The sequence below is a fragment of the Callorhinchus milii genome, unplaced genomic scaffold (genome assembly GCF_018977255.1).
Source record: "Callorhinchus milii isolate IMCB2004 unplaced genomic scaffold, IMCB_Cmil_1.0 Scaffold11, whole genome shotgun sequence".
NCBI lineage: Eukaryota > Metazoa > Chordata > Chondrichthyes > Chimaeriformes > Callorhinchidae > Callorhinchus > Callorhinchus milii.
In genome coordinates this window covers 1,678,515-1,694,826 of record NW_024704752.1, presented here as the reverse complement: position 1 = coordinate 1,694,826, position 16,312 = coordinate 1,678,515, and the positions used below count along the sequence as shown (strand labels likewise).

At 49.6% G+C, this 16,312-nt stretch overlaps 1 protein-coding gene across 1 annotated transcript; it reads right to left on the bottom strand.

Annotated features, from left to right (window-relative positions):
* Positions 1–150: 150 nt before the first annotated feature.
* Positions 151–15,861, bottom strand: ttc14 (tetratricopeptide repeat domain 14). Its single transcript, XM_042339022.1, is given in 13 exon segments — positions 151–2,161; positions 2,164–2,209; positions 3,664–3,764; positions 5,493–5,610; positions 5,990–6,112; positions 6,914–7,033; positions 8,109–8,180; positions 8,772–8,927; positions 10,014–10,143; positions 10,710–10,794; positions 11,368–11,567; positions 12,706–12,827; positions 15,689–15,861. Coding segments are annotated over 13 exon segments (2,379 nt in total). The 5' UTR covers positions 15,826–15,861; the 3' UTR covers positions 151–1,192.
* Between the last annotated feature and the right edge of the window lie 451 nt (positions 15,862–16,312).

The window sequence follows — 16,312 nt, the reverse complement described above, 5'->3', positions numbered from 1 at the left end:
TCATTCAATAAGACCAATTGGCCTTCAATCACAACGCAACCTATAACTAATAGAAGGATTATTATATAACTAATTCTACAAAGGAGGCCACCTTGTGATATACATTTGAAACAGTGGTGATGTGAAATACACAGAAATAACACAATTTAGTTATTTTTGCACTTTTATTTTCACAAAGTTGTCTTTGATCCAACAGTCCGTTTTGGCAAGTAATTTAACACCACGAAAGTAATCCCCAGCAATGCACTAAAGTGCATCATTGGTCAGTGACAATACACTGTGACAGGCTTAGAACTGAATGGAACCGATGTATTTAGAAGTACAGTTAGCATTTTCAAGTATGCACATTTAGAGGAGATAATGATATTTGTGACACAATTTATCCGAGAGAATGTAGGAAAAGGTGTGCAATGGACAGGGGCTGTCACACAGGTAACAGCCATCTCAACTAGTGGCTCATAAATAGAAAATGGCCCAGTGGTTTGGGTTGATATTATATTTTCTTCAACCCTTTCTCCCCACCCCAATGCTGTTGACAGACAGACAGCCCCTCCCCAAGGTCCTCTCTATCCTGTGTCCTCAAATAGAATGAAATACGCACTACTAACATGGCAACTTTGTTCCCTTTGCACTTTGTAAGTGTATGCAGACGCTTGCACACTCAATCAAACACAACAGATTCTCTTGAATGGCTTCATTAAATCTCCTATTATCCCTCACTGCATTCCTATCTACTAGCTACCTTCTACTGATCCAAAACTGTGCCAAATTTAGATGAGTTGCCTCGTTTGTAAAGATTCTGGGGGGGGGGGGTTGCATGCCCTAACGGACACTATAAAAGGTCCCAGAACAAGACTGGCGATCAGACTTGCACTCATTGTAACCACCGAATCCAACGCTAAATAACACAAACACAGGCCGTTAGCCAAATCAAAGGAAAACGTGCAAACCCTTTGAATGAATACTAACCTTTTCTTACTGGCGGTCACAATGGCTGACAAGCCACACCACCGTGGAAAAGAGAATGAGGCAATTTGGATGTGGTGGCAGCTTTAGCAGGAGCGAGTAAACCCAGATCTGTGCCGCGAGCGCTCAGATTATAATCAGATGATTCGTGCATTTAACACAAAAGCCCATCTCCCTCTATCTTTCTGTAATTGGTTTCATATTGAAGCTACCCCACTATGCTCAGTTACTTGTATTTTTGTTTGCATTTCCCTCCTTGCCCTTTCCCTTTCTCAAACTCCGCGATCTGATTAAATATCTCCAGCAGGTTTTGAGGCATGTTTTTGTCGGGCTGCTCTGCTGTCACATCACTGCTGCCACGCACTTCCTTCTCAATCGCCCTTTGACCTTCCCTCCATTGCTTACTTCCAACGCTCTCTCCTCTACTGTCCTTGTCACCCTCATCACTTCCATACCCATAGCCCTTTCTGCCATCCCCACCTTCCATGGACCTTTGTCCACACATTTCCTCTTTGCTATTGGATTTGTAGGAGCAGGAATTCTCTCTCACATGCTGCCCAACAGCTGCTAAATGTGAATGATCAGACTCTGCTGAAGATATTGAATAACTCCTGTTGCTCCTTTCATACCTTTTGTTGTTAAATTCTTTGCTCATTCTGGGATCCTGAACCTCTCTCCTCCATCTGTCATGATTGTTGGATTTTTTGTCACAAGCCATCCAGCCTATATCAGCTTTGTACCACTTGTCACTGCTATTGGCCTCAGTTCTGGAATTATTGAAAGAGCCTCTGTTATCTTCAGACCTACCTCCGTGAAGATCTAAGATTTCGACCGATGACGATGATGAAGACAGTGAGCGAGACCTCTGCTTCTCCATTATCTCTGACCACTGGTCCTCTGAGCACTCATTCCTCTCCAGCAGCTTCGCCACCTCCTGCTTCTGGTTCAGGAAGGAAGCAGAGGTGTCAGCGGGAGGAGGGTACCACTCCTTACTGCCGTGCGGGAGCTGGGCACTCCCCTCACCCGACCTCCTCCCCGCACGGCTCTTTTGAGAGTGTGAGGACTCCGAGCGGGACCGCTGGCGTTTCTTTGCGGATTTGTGCTTCCTTGAATGCTCGGAGGCAGAGGAAGAAACTAACAGTGAAGACTCCGATGATGAGGAGTCTGCTGAAGATGGGTCGGTTGAAGACAATTAGCTGAAGACGAGGAGGACGAAGTTGACCGCTTTCTCTTTTTCTTCATCCTTAAAGAAATGCAGGAAGATCAGAAATGTCCCAACGTTTCAATTTCAATAATTAAAACTACATCTTTAGTCGCTGTTTTCTCCCAAAGCTTTTGGATCCTAGTTCGGTGTTAATATTTGCATCAAAGAAGTATTTAACACACGCCAAAACCAAGAACGATGTAAAGTGAGCTCGATTTCACACAATGGCATCTTCAAAAAGAGGATCTAGTTGTACATTTTAGTGCAAATCCACTATTCAAATAACCAACAAGACACTTAAAAAGTCAAAGGCAGAGAATGGAGGGAATTTAAACCTCTGGCAACTTATTGGCAATTCTATACACAAGAAACTTTTTATTGAAATCCACGACTTACTCGCAAGCTACTGAGCAAATAATACATGCCCCCCCACTCCACACACCCCCATGTCCCAAGTCAAAAGAACAAGTGACACCCCCCACATCCTGAGTCAAACAAAGTCATTAAGACTTAATCTAGTGCAAATTAAAAACTACGGTTCCTTATAAATTCTTACCATCTGTCAAACGGGTTCAGCGCATTACCGTTCCATCCCTACGATTCAGTCACCCGACTTCCCGCTCCGAAAGACGCCACAAGGAGTCAGTGACTGAAACGCAATCGGCTCTTTAACAATGTTAAAAAGCGGCCTCACAGTGGGAGGGCCGAGTGCGGGTGTATAACCAGTGTATACCAGCGGTGAATATGCCATTTTGTGAGAATGGTTTGTCATGAGTAAGGGACACAAGAAGAAAGCCAGGAAATGGGAGCCTTTCAAGGATATATCCTTTCCAGGTAGGTCAACGAAAGGCTGGTCAGCTAATATTTAGGTATGGATAACATAACCAATTACGATGGCTTCATTTTCTTCCATCGGTGAATGGCTCGGCTTCCCCAACAGCACCATAGTTAAGTGCTCTGGGTTGTTACTCTGCGTGAGGGGCGTTATATAAATGCAAGTTGTTGCGATGTGCAACATCTTAAGTGAGACCTGGTACAAACACCCAGTTCAAAGGCAAGTCTTAAAACCATGGCTTTCATCTCAGGTTCCAACAGAGCCACAGATGGGGAATCAGAGGCTTATCAGAGGCCTTGATTTGGAAACCAGTTTTCTACTGTCCTTAAAAAAGAACCAACTTTGAAATTGAAAGCAAATTGGTGAATTTTCCACCTTTTCTTTATAAAAATAACTTCCGAAAGGGAATTCAATATACAGTTGAAAAGGAAAAAAATTGCAAAGGCTATGGAGAAAGAGCGGGGGAGTGGGATAGCTCTTTCAAAGAGTTGGATAGCTCTTTCAAAGAACTGGAATAGGTATGATGGGCTCCTTCTTTGCTGCAAGATTCTATGACTCTGCAATTTTAAGATTCGGTGGAGTTCCGACCTCTAATACTTTACCTCATGTCCCAGCAGAGTATTGACATGTAACTATGCACTCGATGAAAACACGTTACCTCTTTTCTTCTTTCAACAGCTTACGCAATTTCTCCGCGCTCGACGCCTCGGTTTTTTTGGTGTCTTTTCTCGTTTCCTTGTCTTTCTGTTCCAGTGATTTCTTTTTAATAACCCAGTCACCAAGTGTGTGGGTTCCAAATTGGCATGTGCCAGGGACGGTTTTGGGGGCCGTCACCATCACCAATCACCAGCGCAAAACAGAGGGGCCGAGTTTTCAAAGATCACCAAAAGGGTCAGACACGTTGTGGCGCGAAAACCGAAACGTTTGCAGTTGTTTTTATATATTTCAATAAAGCAAAATGTTGCCAAATAATTCAGGAGGAAAGGGATAGGGGGAAGGAACGAGCGAAGGAAAGCATGTGGTCGATTCGATGGAAGCGAGCGATTTGATTTTCCCGCAAAGTTTGCCCACCGTTTATTGCAGTAAAAAATACACCCGTTAAAAAGACATATGGATGTGAGGCAGCGACACACAAACACAGTTAATGACCAGATGGGAGAAACAATTTAAAATGGGAAAGGGCAAATGGTGAAAAGGTCAGGGAATGGGGACGAGTGTAGGAGGGCGTTCCAACATCACACGACAGAACGCGAGGCAAGACAAGCCGTAAAGTAGTAGCCAGACGTACAAAGGCACGTAGAGAGGTGGTCACCGGTAACACAGTGCAGGCAGGAATAAAGTACAAGGTGGCAAGGAAGGCAAAGCAATTGATCGACCCAGCGAAATCAGGCAATCGGCAGCCACAAATGTAACCGCCGCCACATCCAAACGTTTGCAGGAATTTATATATTATATATATATATACATATAAAAGTTTGATCCGCGATCGCCATGCATTTCCAAGTGGGTTGTGTGTTTGTTTTAATTCCCCCCCCAAGCCCCATCCATCCCAGCCCCAGCCCATAGGCAAAGTACAAACCGGGTTGGTGCAGCGCAGCCCAGGGTGGATCGCAGGAAGTGGGAATATATCGGGTCGCCATCCAGCAGCAGAGGTTCCCCGTAAGGATATGCACCAAAGAGACACAGAAGAGAGAGAAAAAAACAATCAGCAATGCGTAAAACATAACACTTTGTCACGTATTCAATCACATTCACAGGAAAACACAGGAATGTGGTCTAACCATCCCAGAGTAATGATAATAATAATAATCCTTGCATTTGATACAGCAACTTATCACATCATTGAGACTGCTCAAAGAGCTTCACTGTAAAGTGGAATAGCTGTATATTTTGTTGGTGAAGCACATCAGGTTTGTCCCACAAACAGTTGTGGATTGAGTTTGGGGGATTGTTGGCCAGGACACCGGGAGAGAGAAACTCTTTTTGAATAGCATCGCAGGATCTTTAACATCTACCTGAACAGACACTCTTATCCAATTGCCTCCTTGCATCTGGCTTCACGCATCTCCCTGTGAAACCCATTCCTCACATCCACCTGCTGACTGCCGTCCCTCTTCCAAGTCATTATAAAGTACCCAGCTCATGAGGATTTTGGTTGGGGGGGGTGTCAGGGAGACACAGTGAATTTGGAACAAGGAGAGAAAATAAGGCAGGAAAGATATAATAATAATTCTCGCATTTGATACAGAACCTTATCACATCTTCCGAGACTTCTCAAAGCCCTTCACAGGACACTGTAAAGTGTGGTGACTGTGTATTTTGTGGGTGAAATGCAGCAGCCAATTGCCCTCAGCAATATCTGTACTTTGTGGTTGGTGAACCGCAGGTCTGTGTATCTCTCCACCACTCACTGTGACAAACACCATCACACAGAGACACCCGGCAACACTTTTGTTCGAGTGGCGCTGCTGAAGCCAGTTAAATCACCTGCATGAATTTCCTGAGTCTCTGCAAAGCCGCCTCTGCCTCGTGGAACGTCTTGTCCAGAATCAAGGCTCGTTTGTAACAGTTCTCAGCGCTCACCAGCTTCTCCTCCTCCTCCAACCTGTTCAACGTTTCGCCGCGAGAGAAAGGAGCTGTTAAGGAGTGGCTGGAATTTGCCTCTTTTCTGCTCAGAGAATGAGACAAAACCAGAAGCCAGTTGAAAGTGCCCCCAATGCATTCTTTAAACGTTGTCGTTCCAGCTGCATAACAACTTGCATTTACACAGCGTCCTTCACGTGGGGCAACATCTCAAAGGTTTAACAGTGGCAGAGCCTGACGCCGAGCTGAGGGGGTGGGGTGGGGGAGGAGATGACCGTAAGCACCGTCGTTAGTTGTGATGTAAAAGAAGGCAAGGAGGGGACAAGACGGAGGGATTGAGGGAGAGAGCTCCTAAGCTTCGAGGCGTAGTGAGAGCAGATCACATGGGTCACGACACTTACTGGCCTCCTCTTTCCACTAGTGTTTGACAAAGATATTTCCTTGCGTTCCTGTGCGTTGGGCAGGCATCCAAAGCCAAGTCAAAGTCCGAGATAGCTTTACTTAAGCTTCCCTTCGTTGCGTAACTGCAAAAGGGAAAAAAAGTTGCAATTGGTGCCTAGGAAGTCTATGTAAACAGACATCACCTTCACACTGATTCAGCTCAGAACTGAAGAGTTCAAATCATTCAAACGCTGCGTTGGGAGCTATGAACCAGACAGCCATTTCTGTGCCTTCAGTCTTCCTGTCAGTTTGGTTTGGTTTGTAGCTCTCTTGCCTTTGGTCCGTAAAATTTCAACCTGCTTATAACCAACCACCAGCTTTCCCTATCGTCAGGTCACCCAATGCCTGCAGGATGAAGCCACCGTGCACACACCCAAACTGTGCACATGACACTCTCTAAATTGCCCCCCGGCACATTTCGAAACGCAACATCCGGATTTGAAGCATGTAGATGGGTGTCCCAAACTCTCAGCCAGTATCGTGACCTTTGTAGCCTGCTCACTCTCCACTGACCTGCTCACTGCCTCCGCTTGGCTGGCTCCGGCCTCCTCCTTGCCCCTCATCCCCTCTGTTCTACCATTGGAGGCCGCGCTTTCAGCCACTACGCCCTGAAGCTTTGGAGCTCTCTCCCTCAATCCCTCCACTATCGCGGGGCGAGCTTTCAGTCACTTTGGTCACACCCTCTGGAAACACATCCTGACGTGTGTCCACCTCTGACTCCCTCCCTCTCCACATTCAAGCCCCCGTCAAGACGTACCTCCGTGCCCACAATTGCAGTCACCATTACCCTCAACTCCCTGTCCCAGCTCAGCGGGGGGTACAGCCAATTGCTGTTACAAACAAGCCAGCGCCACGAAGGTGGTGTGTGTGGTGTGTCTACTCACAGAGCCCCTCGAGCCACCAGAGCTTCAACATTGTTGCTGTCGATTTCCAGAGCCTTGTTGTACTCGTTCATGGCTTCCACGTGTCGCCCTGCTTTGAAGTGGTCCACGCCAGCCTTCACACTGCAGAGAGAGGAAGCCAGTGAGCTCACACAGCCCACCATTACACTCGCCAGTTCATTACCAACCTCCACCATTCAAACATCTTAGTATTGTTGCTGATAATCAAGCATTGAATCTATGGCCACAGACAATTATGTACAAAAGACAGTTTATCCTACAGTATACGTTACTATATCTCGAGGAACGAACAAAAGACAGTATATCCTACAGTGTATATTACTGTATCTCGAGGAACCAACAGAAGGAATCATATATATTTTTTAAAAGGCAAACTACTGCAGATGCTGGAAATCTGAAATAAAAACAGAAGTGTCTGGGAACATGCAGCAGGTCAGGCAGCATCTATGGAGAGAGGAAAATGAGTTAATGTTTCAGGCAGATAACGTTTTGTCAGAAAGGTCATCAACCTGAAATATTAACTAATTTTTCTGCTGCGTGTTCCCAGAAGGAAGCATATCATGGCTTAAACGTGGCATCCCGTCATCTGGGAACGCTTGGAATCGGAGCATCATAAGGTTTATGTTCCACCTTTATAAACCCTTTGAATCCCATTTCATATTAATGGCAGAAGTGTCAGACCTTGGCAAGCTCTCAAACACAGCAGTGGACAACTAAGGCACAGCCATGGTATTACAGACATTCTTCTCCTTTAACAGTACAGCCAATTCATAAATAATAATAATAATCCTTGCATTTGATACAGTGCCTTATCATGTCGTTGAGACATCTCAAAGCGCTTCACAGAATATACTGTAAAGTGGAGTGACTGTGTATTTTGTGGGCGAAACCAGCAGCCAATTGCGCACAGCAGTGTGTGTGTGCGATGAACACACTCCCTTCAGATAGTCTAGACTAGGGCTCAGCTCAAAGTTAACCAGAACGTTAGGTGAAGGGAAAAAAACAAATCTTTTGGTAAAATAATATTATTACTTTGTATTTGCGTTAGCCGATCATCAGAGCGACAAATTACGTTACTTTTAAACAATGAAGGAAAACTTCCTGGACTGACATCCGTGGACGGTTAGTGACCTCTACCCTGGTTACGGTGATTGTAAATAATTAGCGAGTTAGTTACCACTTCAGTGCCCACGAGGCTGATTGTTTTTTTCTTAAGGCTGCGGCGTAATCGTCCCCCGTAAAGTTTTTGCTGTTGAGAAAAATCAGAAAAGCTTGCGATCAGCGGTCAATAATAATAATCATCCTTACATTTAATATAGCGCCTTATAACGTTGCTGAGATGTCTCAAAGCGCTTCACAGAATACACCGCAAAGTGAACTGTGTATGTTGTGGGCGAAACGCGACAGCCAATTGCACACAGCAGCGTCCCACAAACATGGAGCGAGTGACCAAACTATTCTTTTGTAAAAAAGTTTTTTTTTAGGAGGGATTATTGCCCCCAGAAAGCGATCCACCAATCAACTAACGACCGGGTTCCTACTTGCTGCTAGGTAAACAGAGATGTGTGGAGCAAAGAAACTTGTGCAGGGATAGAACCCAGGTCCTCTTGCGTGCAAGGCGAGCACTAACCACTATGCTGTGGGACTCGCCAAAAATGCTGGCGCTCACACTGATCCTCTAGACGTCTCAATACAGTTAAGCACTTGTACTGACTACAATTAAGTTATCAGTCATTGCTCCACGTTTCAGTCGTTGGCCAGCAAACTGCAGAAAAACAAAACCTGGGGGATAACAGGACTTTGTGGACGCCATGTACCACTCTCTCGCTGATTTGCTCACCTTTGCAGACCTCGCATTAATGAAGGGGATTCCACCTCGCTGATGCCCAGTTTGCCCAGCAAAAAATCCACAGTGGACGGGTTGGCGAATCCAAGCGTGCGATGCAACACTTTGTCGTACGTCTCGGCACTGGGACTGCCCAGAGTGGAATTCCGTCTGGAAACACAAAGCAAAGGCTTTTTTGTTAAAATAAAAGGATTTTTAAGGCAGCGACAGAGATATTTATTCCTCAAAATAATAATAATAAATTGGTCACTCAATCCATGACTGTTTGTGGGATGCTGCTGTGCGCAATTGGCTGCCGCGTTTCAACCACAAAATATACAGTCAATTCACTTTACCGTATATTAGCAGTACAGCACAGCTCGTGTACTGTCCCGCACCAGGCTTCGCAACCACATCACTCCCACCCTCGCTCGCCTCCACTGGCTCCCCATCCCCCAGAGGATCGAATTCAAGATCCTCATCCTCACCTACAAGGCCATTCACGGCCTTGCTCCCTCCTACCTCTCCGACCTACTATCCCCCTATCTACCTGCCCGTACCCTCCATTCGTCTGGCTCCGGTCTGCTCCACATCCCCCGCCCCATCCGCCCTACCATCGGTGGCCGGGCCTTCAGCCTCTCAGCCCCGAGGCTCTGGAACTCTATCCCCCAGTGCCTTCGCCGCTTCCTCCCTTTCCTCCTTCAAGGCTGGTCTCAAGACCTTTATCTTTGACTGTGCCTTCAGCTCCCCTCTTGACTCTCTACCCCCCCCTCGCTCCCTCCCTTCCCTCCCCTTACCCTGACCATTTCCCCCCCAGCTCGGGTCCTGACCCAACTGTCCAGCGCCTTGGGACGTCCTCCCGACGTGAAAGGCGCTCTATAAATGAAATCTTGTTGTTCTATTCTGCGAAGCGCTTTGAGACATCTTGAAGATCTGATAAGGAGCTGTGTCAATTGCAAGGATTATTACTAGTATAGAGAGAAAGAGAGAGTGTACAAGTTACCGCTAAGCCAGCCTGACACACAAGAGCGGCTCAACACAAGGGATAGAGGGAGGGATTTGAAGTTCGGAACAAGGATCTTAAAAGTCAATCCACGGGGGCCATTGGGAGCCAGTGAGCCTGACGAGGACGTGTGGGGGGTGTGGGAGGTCTATGGAACCCGATGAAGGAAAGACCAGAGATCTGAATGAGTTAGACCTCATGGAGAGTGGAGCTCGGGAGGCTGGCGAGGTGAGGTGAGGCTGCATTAACCTTACCTGTAATAGGAAGGCAGGTCCTCGCTGCTGATAACACCCAACTTCAGATGAGAAAGACGAGTGGGCAGAGCGGAGGGGTAGAGCGTGACTGCAAGCTTTTCATGGTAACGATCGACATCCTTCAAGGCAGCTGGAAAACACAGCAAATATCCATCAGCAGATGCCTTGAGTTCCCCCAATCAATGCCAAAGGCTTGGAGTCCTGTAACGTAATGGTAAGAACACTCGCCTCACAAGCGAGAGGCCCCAGGTTTGATTCCCAGGCGGGGCGAAACCTTAGGCAAGTTTCCCTACTCCACATACCTCCGTTTACCGAGCAGTAAGTAGGAACCCGATTGTTAGTTGATTGGTGGATCAATTTCCGGGGGTAATAATCCCTTCAAAAATAAATAATTTGGTCACCCAATCAACGACTGTTTGTGGGACGCTGCTGTGCACAATTGGCTGTCACGTTTCGCCCACAAAATATAAAATCAATTCACTTTACAGTATATATTCTGTGAAGCACTTTGAGACGTCTCGAAGACGAGATAAGGCGCTAAATCAAAAAGGTAAGGATTATTTATTATTATTAAGTTTTAATGGGTAAATTCAGCTCACAATCCTCACAGGTTAAGTACGTCTTTTGTTATCTGGCATCCAGACACTAAATATCAAATTGAAGTATTATTATTATTATTATCATAACCACCTTTACCTCTTAAAAGATCTCCCACTTGGTAGTAAGACAAAGGGTCTTCATGTTTCCCATGAGAAGGCACATCTCTCACAGGACACAGCGCCTGCAACCAGAGAGAACAAAATGTTGAGCACACAATAAATACATCAAGTTGTAATATGTGTGACTTTCCCCGCATCGAGCGCCGCACGCACGCTGCACTGTTTCAGAAGGGCCGAGCTAATTACAGTGTGTAACAGTGAGATTGTTGGATACTTGGGAAGTAAGGGAGTTTTAAGGAGTGTGGAGAAAAGGCAACAACAACAAATTATATTTACCCGGCGCTTTTCACACCAGGAAAACGTCCCAAGGCGCGGACAGTCAAGGAATTGTACCCGAGCAAGGAGTTGGATCAGGCGGTGTGGATGGTAGGGAGGGTACGGGTCGGAGAGGTAGAGCGCCAGGGCGGGTGGGCTGGGGACGCGGAGCAGGCCAGAATCCGCTGAGCGGAATGAGTGGACAGGTTCGTATGGAATTAGCAGGTCGCCAAGATAGGGAGATTAATGGAATTAATAGATCTGCCACAATCTAATAAAATGTCAGAACAAGTTTAAACAGCACAGCAGTACTCGCCTGCCCTGCCTGAGTTAATAAGCAAGGCTTCACGTCTGCAAACAAATACAATAAAATGGCTTACTGTGATTTCTAAAGCTTCTATATCTCTGCTGAGACCTCCCCCGAGACAGATCAGCTTGATGAAGAAGCCAAAATCCCGAATGGAGGTGATTCTTCCGATCACTACATCCCCGCGCTCAATGTCACGGAAAAAATACTGTCTTTTCTCATCGTCTGGAATCTCCATGAATTGTTCCATCGGGGGCATGATGGCGTAATACTCTGTGACAGCCAGAATAGGAACAATGTGTAACAGGAAGGATTTATTGGTGCAAGATATTTCATAATAATAATAAAAAATACTTCCGCTTGATACAGTGCCTTATCACGTCATCGAGATGTCTCAAAGCACTTCACAGAATACTGTAAAATGAATTCACTGTATATTAGGGGAGCGAAATGCGGCAGCTGATTACGCACAGCACCGTCCCACAAACAGTCGTGCATTGAGTGACCACTTTTTTTTAAAAGAGATTATTACCTCCGGAAAGCGATCCTCCAATCGACTAACAACCAGGTTCCTACTTACAGCTGGTAAACAGAGGCGGGTGAAGTAAGGAAACTTGCCGAAAGTTTTGCACCACCCGGGAATTGTGAGCGAGGCGAGTGCTCTAACCACTATGCTTCGGGCCTCTACAACTTGGGGCCTTTCACACATCTTATGGAGCAATTAACAATATTAGTTATTGCTAATTTTTTCTCAACAATATTAATCCTCTTAACAATGTTAGGGGATTACGTCACTTTACGTAGTCAGCAACAGACCTGTGACGTGCAGATACAGCAGCAACAGAGATCAAAGGTCATTAGCAAAACTAAGGAAGAAGTTAGGAGTATTTCTGCCGAGAGGAATCTTTTTTGGCAGCCTGGTTTCTGACACAGGCGGAACCCATCACCGTGCTAAAGAGTTTCCAAACCAAGCTGAGAATTCCATGCATCTCACCTACTCATGGAAACCCCAGAGATATTGTTGGAATGGAATGTGCACTCTCTCTCTCTCTCTCCCCTCCTGGAGAGACACCTCTTGCTTACCTGATTCTGGAGAGTATTAGGCGTAGGTTGGCTGGGCGTGGGCTGGGACTAAATGGAGAGTTCTTTCTGGCTTCACAGAACAAGATTCATTTGTGATGAAACAAATGAATGTTTTTACGGAAGCAAAAGTGACTGCTGATCAACACCCAGCAAATAACAGTGAGATGAGCAGCCAACTTTTTTTAGGGGCGGAGGGGGGGGGAATTGTAATAAAGAAGGAATAAATGCAAACCATGATTATCAGAAGGAAAATTCTCATCAAAAAGCAGATACACTAAATCAGGGCAACTTCCCCGACTGACTGGCTGGAGCGACAGTAATCAATCACCTTCCGCCTCGTCATCATTGACCTCAGTGACAGGGGCCGATCTCCACGACTGAGCAAACAGCAGGTCTGCCTTCCTGGCGATGAACTGCTGCACGGCCCTGTTCTCCACTCTCCTGTCCTTTCTGCAAACACACACACAGCAGTCACGCGTCAAGGCACGTTTACACCACACCATTCCAGCGTCCTTCCCAAAATCAAACTGCTACAGTGACAAGAGACAACAACAAATTACATTTGTACGTAATTTGGTGACGAGGCGAAGGGACTGTGGGATGGAGCAGAGAGGCTGAGACCCAACCACCGATGGTGGGGCCGGCCGGGCGGGGGACACGGAGCAGGCCAGAGCCCGCTGAGCGGACAAGTCGATAAGGAGTTAGCAGGTCACAGGGTAGGGATGGGCCAGGCCGTGGAGGGCTTTGAAAGCCACGATGCGGATTTTGTACTGTATCCTCTGGAGGGTGGGGAGCCAGTGGAGACCTAATACACTTCCATCTAAAGTGGACCGTGTCAAATATGACCCTTATATTTGATACAGCGCCTTATCACATCTGGAGGACATCTCAAAGCGCTTCACATGAATTTAATGTAAAGTGTAATGAATGTGTACTTGCTTATAGCGAGCAAACACGACAGACAACTTGCGCACAGCAATGTCTCACAAATAGCCATGACATGATTGATAATAATAATCCTTGCATTTGATAAGAGCACCTTATCGTGTCTTTGAGACGTGTGAGAGCCCGTCACAGGATACACTGTAAAGTGAAGTGGCTGAGTAGTTTGGGTGTGAAGTTTTGTACAATAACCTCTGTTAATACATTGCTATAAATTAATTTTAAAATAATTAAAAGCTGATCAATTTAGTTTGGGGGATTGTTGGCCAGGATTCCGGGAGAGAGAAAAGCTCCCTTCACTTTTCGAATGGGACCTTTAAGGTGTGGGTGAACCCCGAAGGTAAACGGCCCACAGCAAAAGTGCTGAGATACAATAATTCCCAGGAGCTCGTCAAACAGCAGAAAAATTATTCAAAATCTTTAACTGTGAAGGCAAGAAAATCCACACAAATAATATCCGTCAGATAACCCGCTGTCCATCCAAAACACTGATTGTTTCACCTGGATTTGTTTCAATATAATCCCCCATACTTTATATCACACCCATAACATCCAACAGCCTCGAAGCACACCTCTTCTAATTGTTGTCAAGTGTAGTGACTGTGCATTTGCACGCAAATCCAGCATCCAATTTGCACACAGCAAGGTCCCACACATAATTACTCCCCTTCAGATAGTCGGTCGTTAACTTATAGTAATAATCCTTGCGTTTGATATAACGCCTTATCACGTCTTCGAGACGTCTCAAAGCGCTTCACAGGACATACTGTAAAGTGAATTGACTCTATATGTTGCGGGCGAAACGCGGCAGCCAATTGCGCACAGGAGCGTCCCACCAACTTCACTGCCGTTTGGGGCCGTTGCTGTGCACAAACGGGCTGCCACGTTCACTTGTTAAACACACAGTCAGTCACTACACTTTACACTAAATCCCGTGAGGTGCTTTGAGATGACGTTAGGAGGCCGAGCTTTCAGTCAATACGCCTCGAAACGCTGGAACTCTCTCCTCTCGCCCTCCTCCCCCACTTTCAGATCTTCCTCTTCAATCAGTCACCTCCTCCCCCTCTCCCCCGGGTCAACTGCCGTTAACCGCTGTGGGACCCCCACGTGAAGGGCACCGTATAAATGCAGTTTGTTGTTGGCGCTGTGTCAGGAAGTGAAAGATCAAATTAACCTTCAGACCAGCGGTGGCCAACCCGTGGCCCACCAACAAGTGCACCCCCCCACCCCCCACCTCGCTCCCCCCAGCCCCCGCCTCGCTCCCCCCGCCCCCCCCCGCCTCGCTCCCCCCCGCCCCCCCGCCTCGCTCCCCCCGCCCCCCCGCCTCGCTCCCCCCCCCGCCCCCCGCCTCGCCCCCCCGCCTCGCCCCCCCGCCTCGCTCCCCCCGCCTCGCTCCCCCCGCCCCCGCCTCGCTCCCCCGGCCCCCGCCTCGCTCCCCCCGGCCCCCGCCTCGCTCCCCCCGGCCCCCGCCTCGCTCCCCCCGGCCCCCGCCTCGCTCCCCCGGCCCCCGCCTCGCTCCCCCCGCCCCCGCCTCGCTCCCCCCGCCCCCCGCCTCGCTCCCCCCGCCCCCCCCGCCTCGCTCCCCCCCCCGCCTCGCTCCCCCCGCCCCCCGCCTCGCTCCCCCCACCCCCCCGCCTCGCTCCCCCACCCCCCACCCCCCGCCTCGCTCCCCCACCCCCCGCCTCGCTCCCCCCGCCCCCCGCCTCGCTCCCCCCCCCCCCCGCCTCGCTCCCCCCGCCCCCCCCCGCCTCGCTCCCCCGCCCCCCGCCTCGCTCCCCCCGCCTCGCTCCCCCGCCTCGCTCCCCCCGCCTCGCTCCCCCCGCCCCCCCGCTTCGCTCCCCCCGCCCCGCCTCGCTCCCCCCCCCCCCGCCTCGCTCCCCCCGCTCCCCACGCCCCCCGCCTCGCTCCCCCCAGCCCCCGCCTCGCTCCCCCCGCCTCGCTCCCCCCGCCTCGCTCCCCCCGCCCCCGCCTCGCTCCCCCCGCCTCGCTCCCCCCGCCTCGCTCCCCCCGCCTCGCTTCCCCCGCCCCCCCGCCTCGCTCCCCCCGCCCCCCGACTCGCTCCCCCGCCCCCCGTTCCTGGTGCTGATGCGCTCTCGGGGGCTGATCCCGATTCTTGGGTTTATGCCACAAATCAAGAAATATTCAATCCCCAAAACTTTATATTGTTGGGGGCGACCGTCAAAGAGGGTCGTGTCAGCAGCCGTCTGTCTGCGGCCGTCAGGGCCCAGGGGTCTGAGCCCGGGCTCAGGCTGGGGCAGAGAATTGGTGGGTGGGTGGTGGGGGGGGGGGGGGGGAGTGTGGCCCGCGGGCCGCAGTTGCTGGCCCGCGGGCCGGAGCAGCTGGCCCGCGGGCCGGAGGCGGCGGTGTACCTGTGGTGCGGTTTCAGGAGCTGCGCCGAGAGGCTCTGGATGTCGGGGTTGTCGAACTGTTCGCATTTGAGGAGCGTCACGAGCTCAGGCCCGTGATAGGCCGCCGCCTGGCGCAACAGCTCCCGGTCCATGGCCATGGCGATGGCGCCGCTGCCGCCTGGCCCGCGCAGGCGCACTCCGCGCCTGTGCGCGCACGTAAAGCCACGTCGGCACGGCGGCTCTTACGTCACGTCACGTGAGGTGACGTTGCGCTCACCGCGCCTCTCCTCTCTGCTGCCCCCCTGCGGACGGCGGGGAAGCAACGAGCGACACGAGCCGCCAGAGGGCGCTCGGCCACAACTTAAACTGATTACCACCTCTTTTTTTTTAAATGATGAGCCTCACACATTTGCTCCAATCGGTCACCACCGTCTGTGAGACGCCTCAAAGCGCTTCACAGGAGACGCCGCAAAGTCAACGCACCGTACATTTTGTGGGCGAAGCGGAGGCGGCGTCCGCGAGGGGTCGGGGAACTCGGCCAACGGTTCGCCCGGACCCGCCCGGGAATCGAACCCCGGACCCCACCGCTCCCGGGACGAGCGCCCGAACCGCTGAGCTACGGACACCGATACCATCCAATACTAA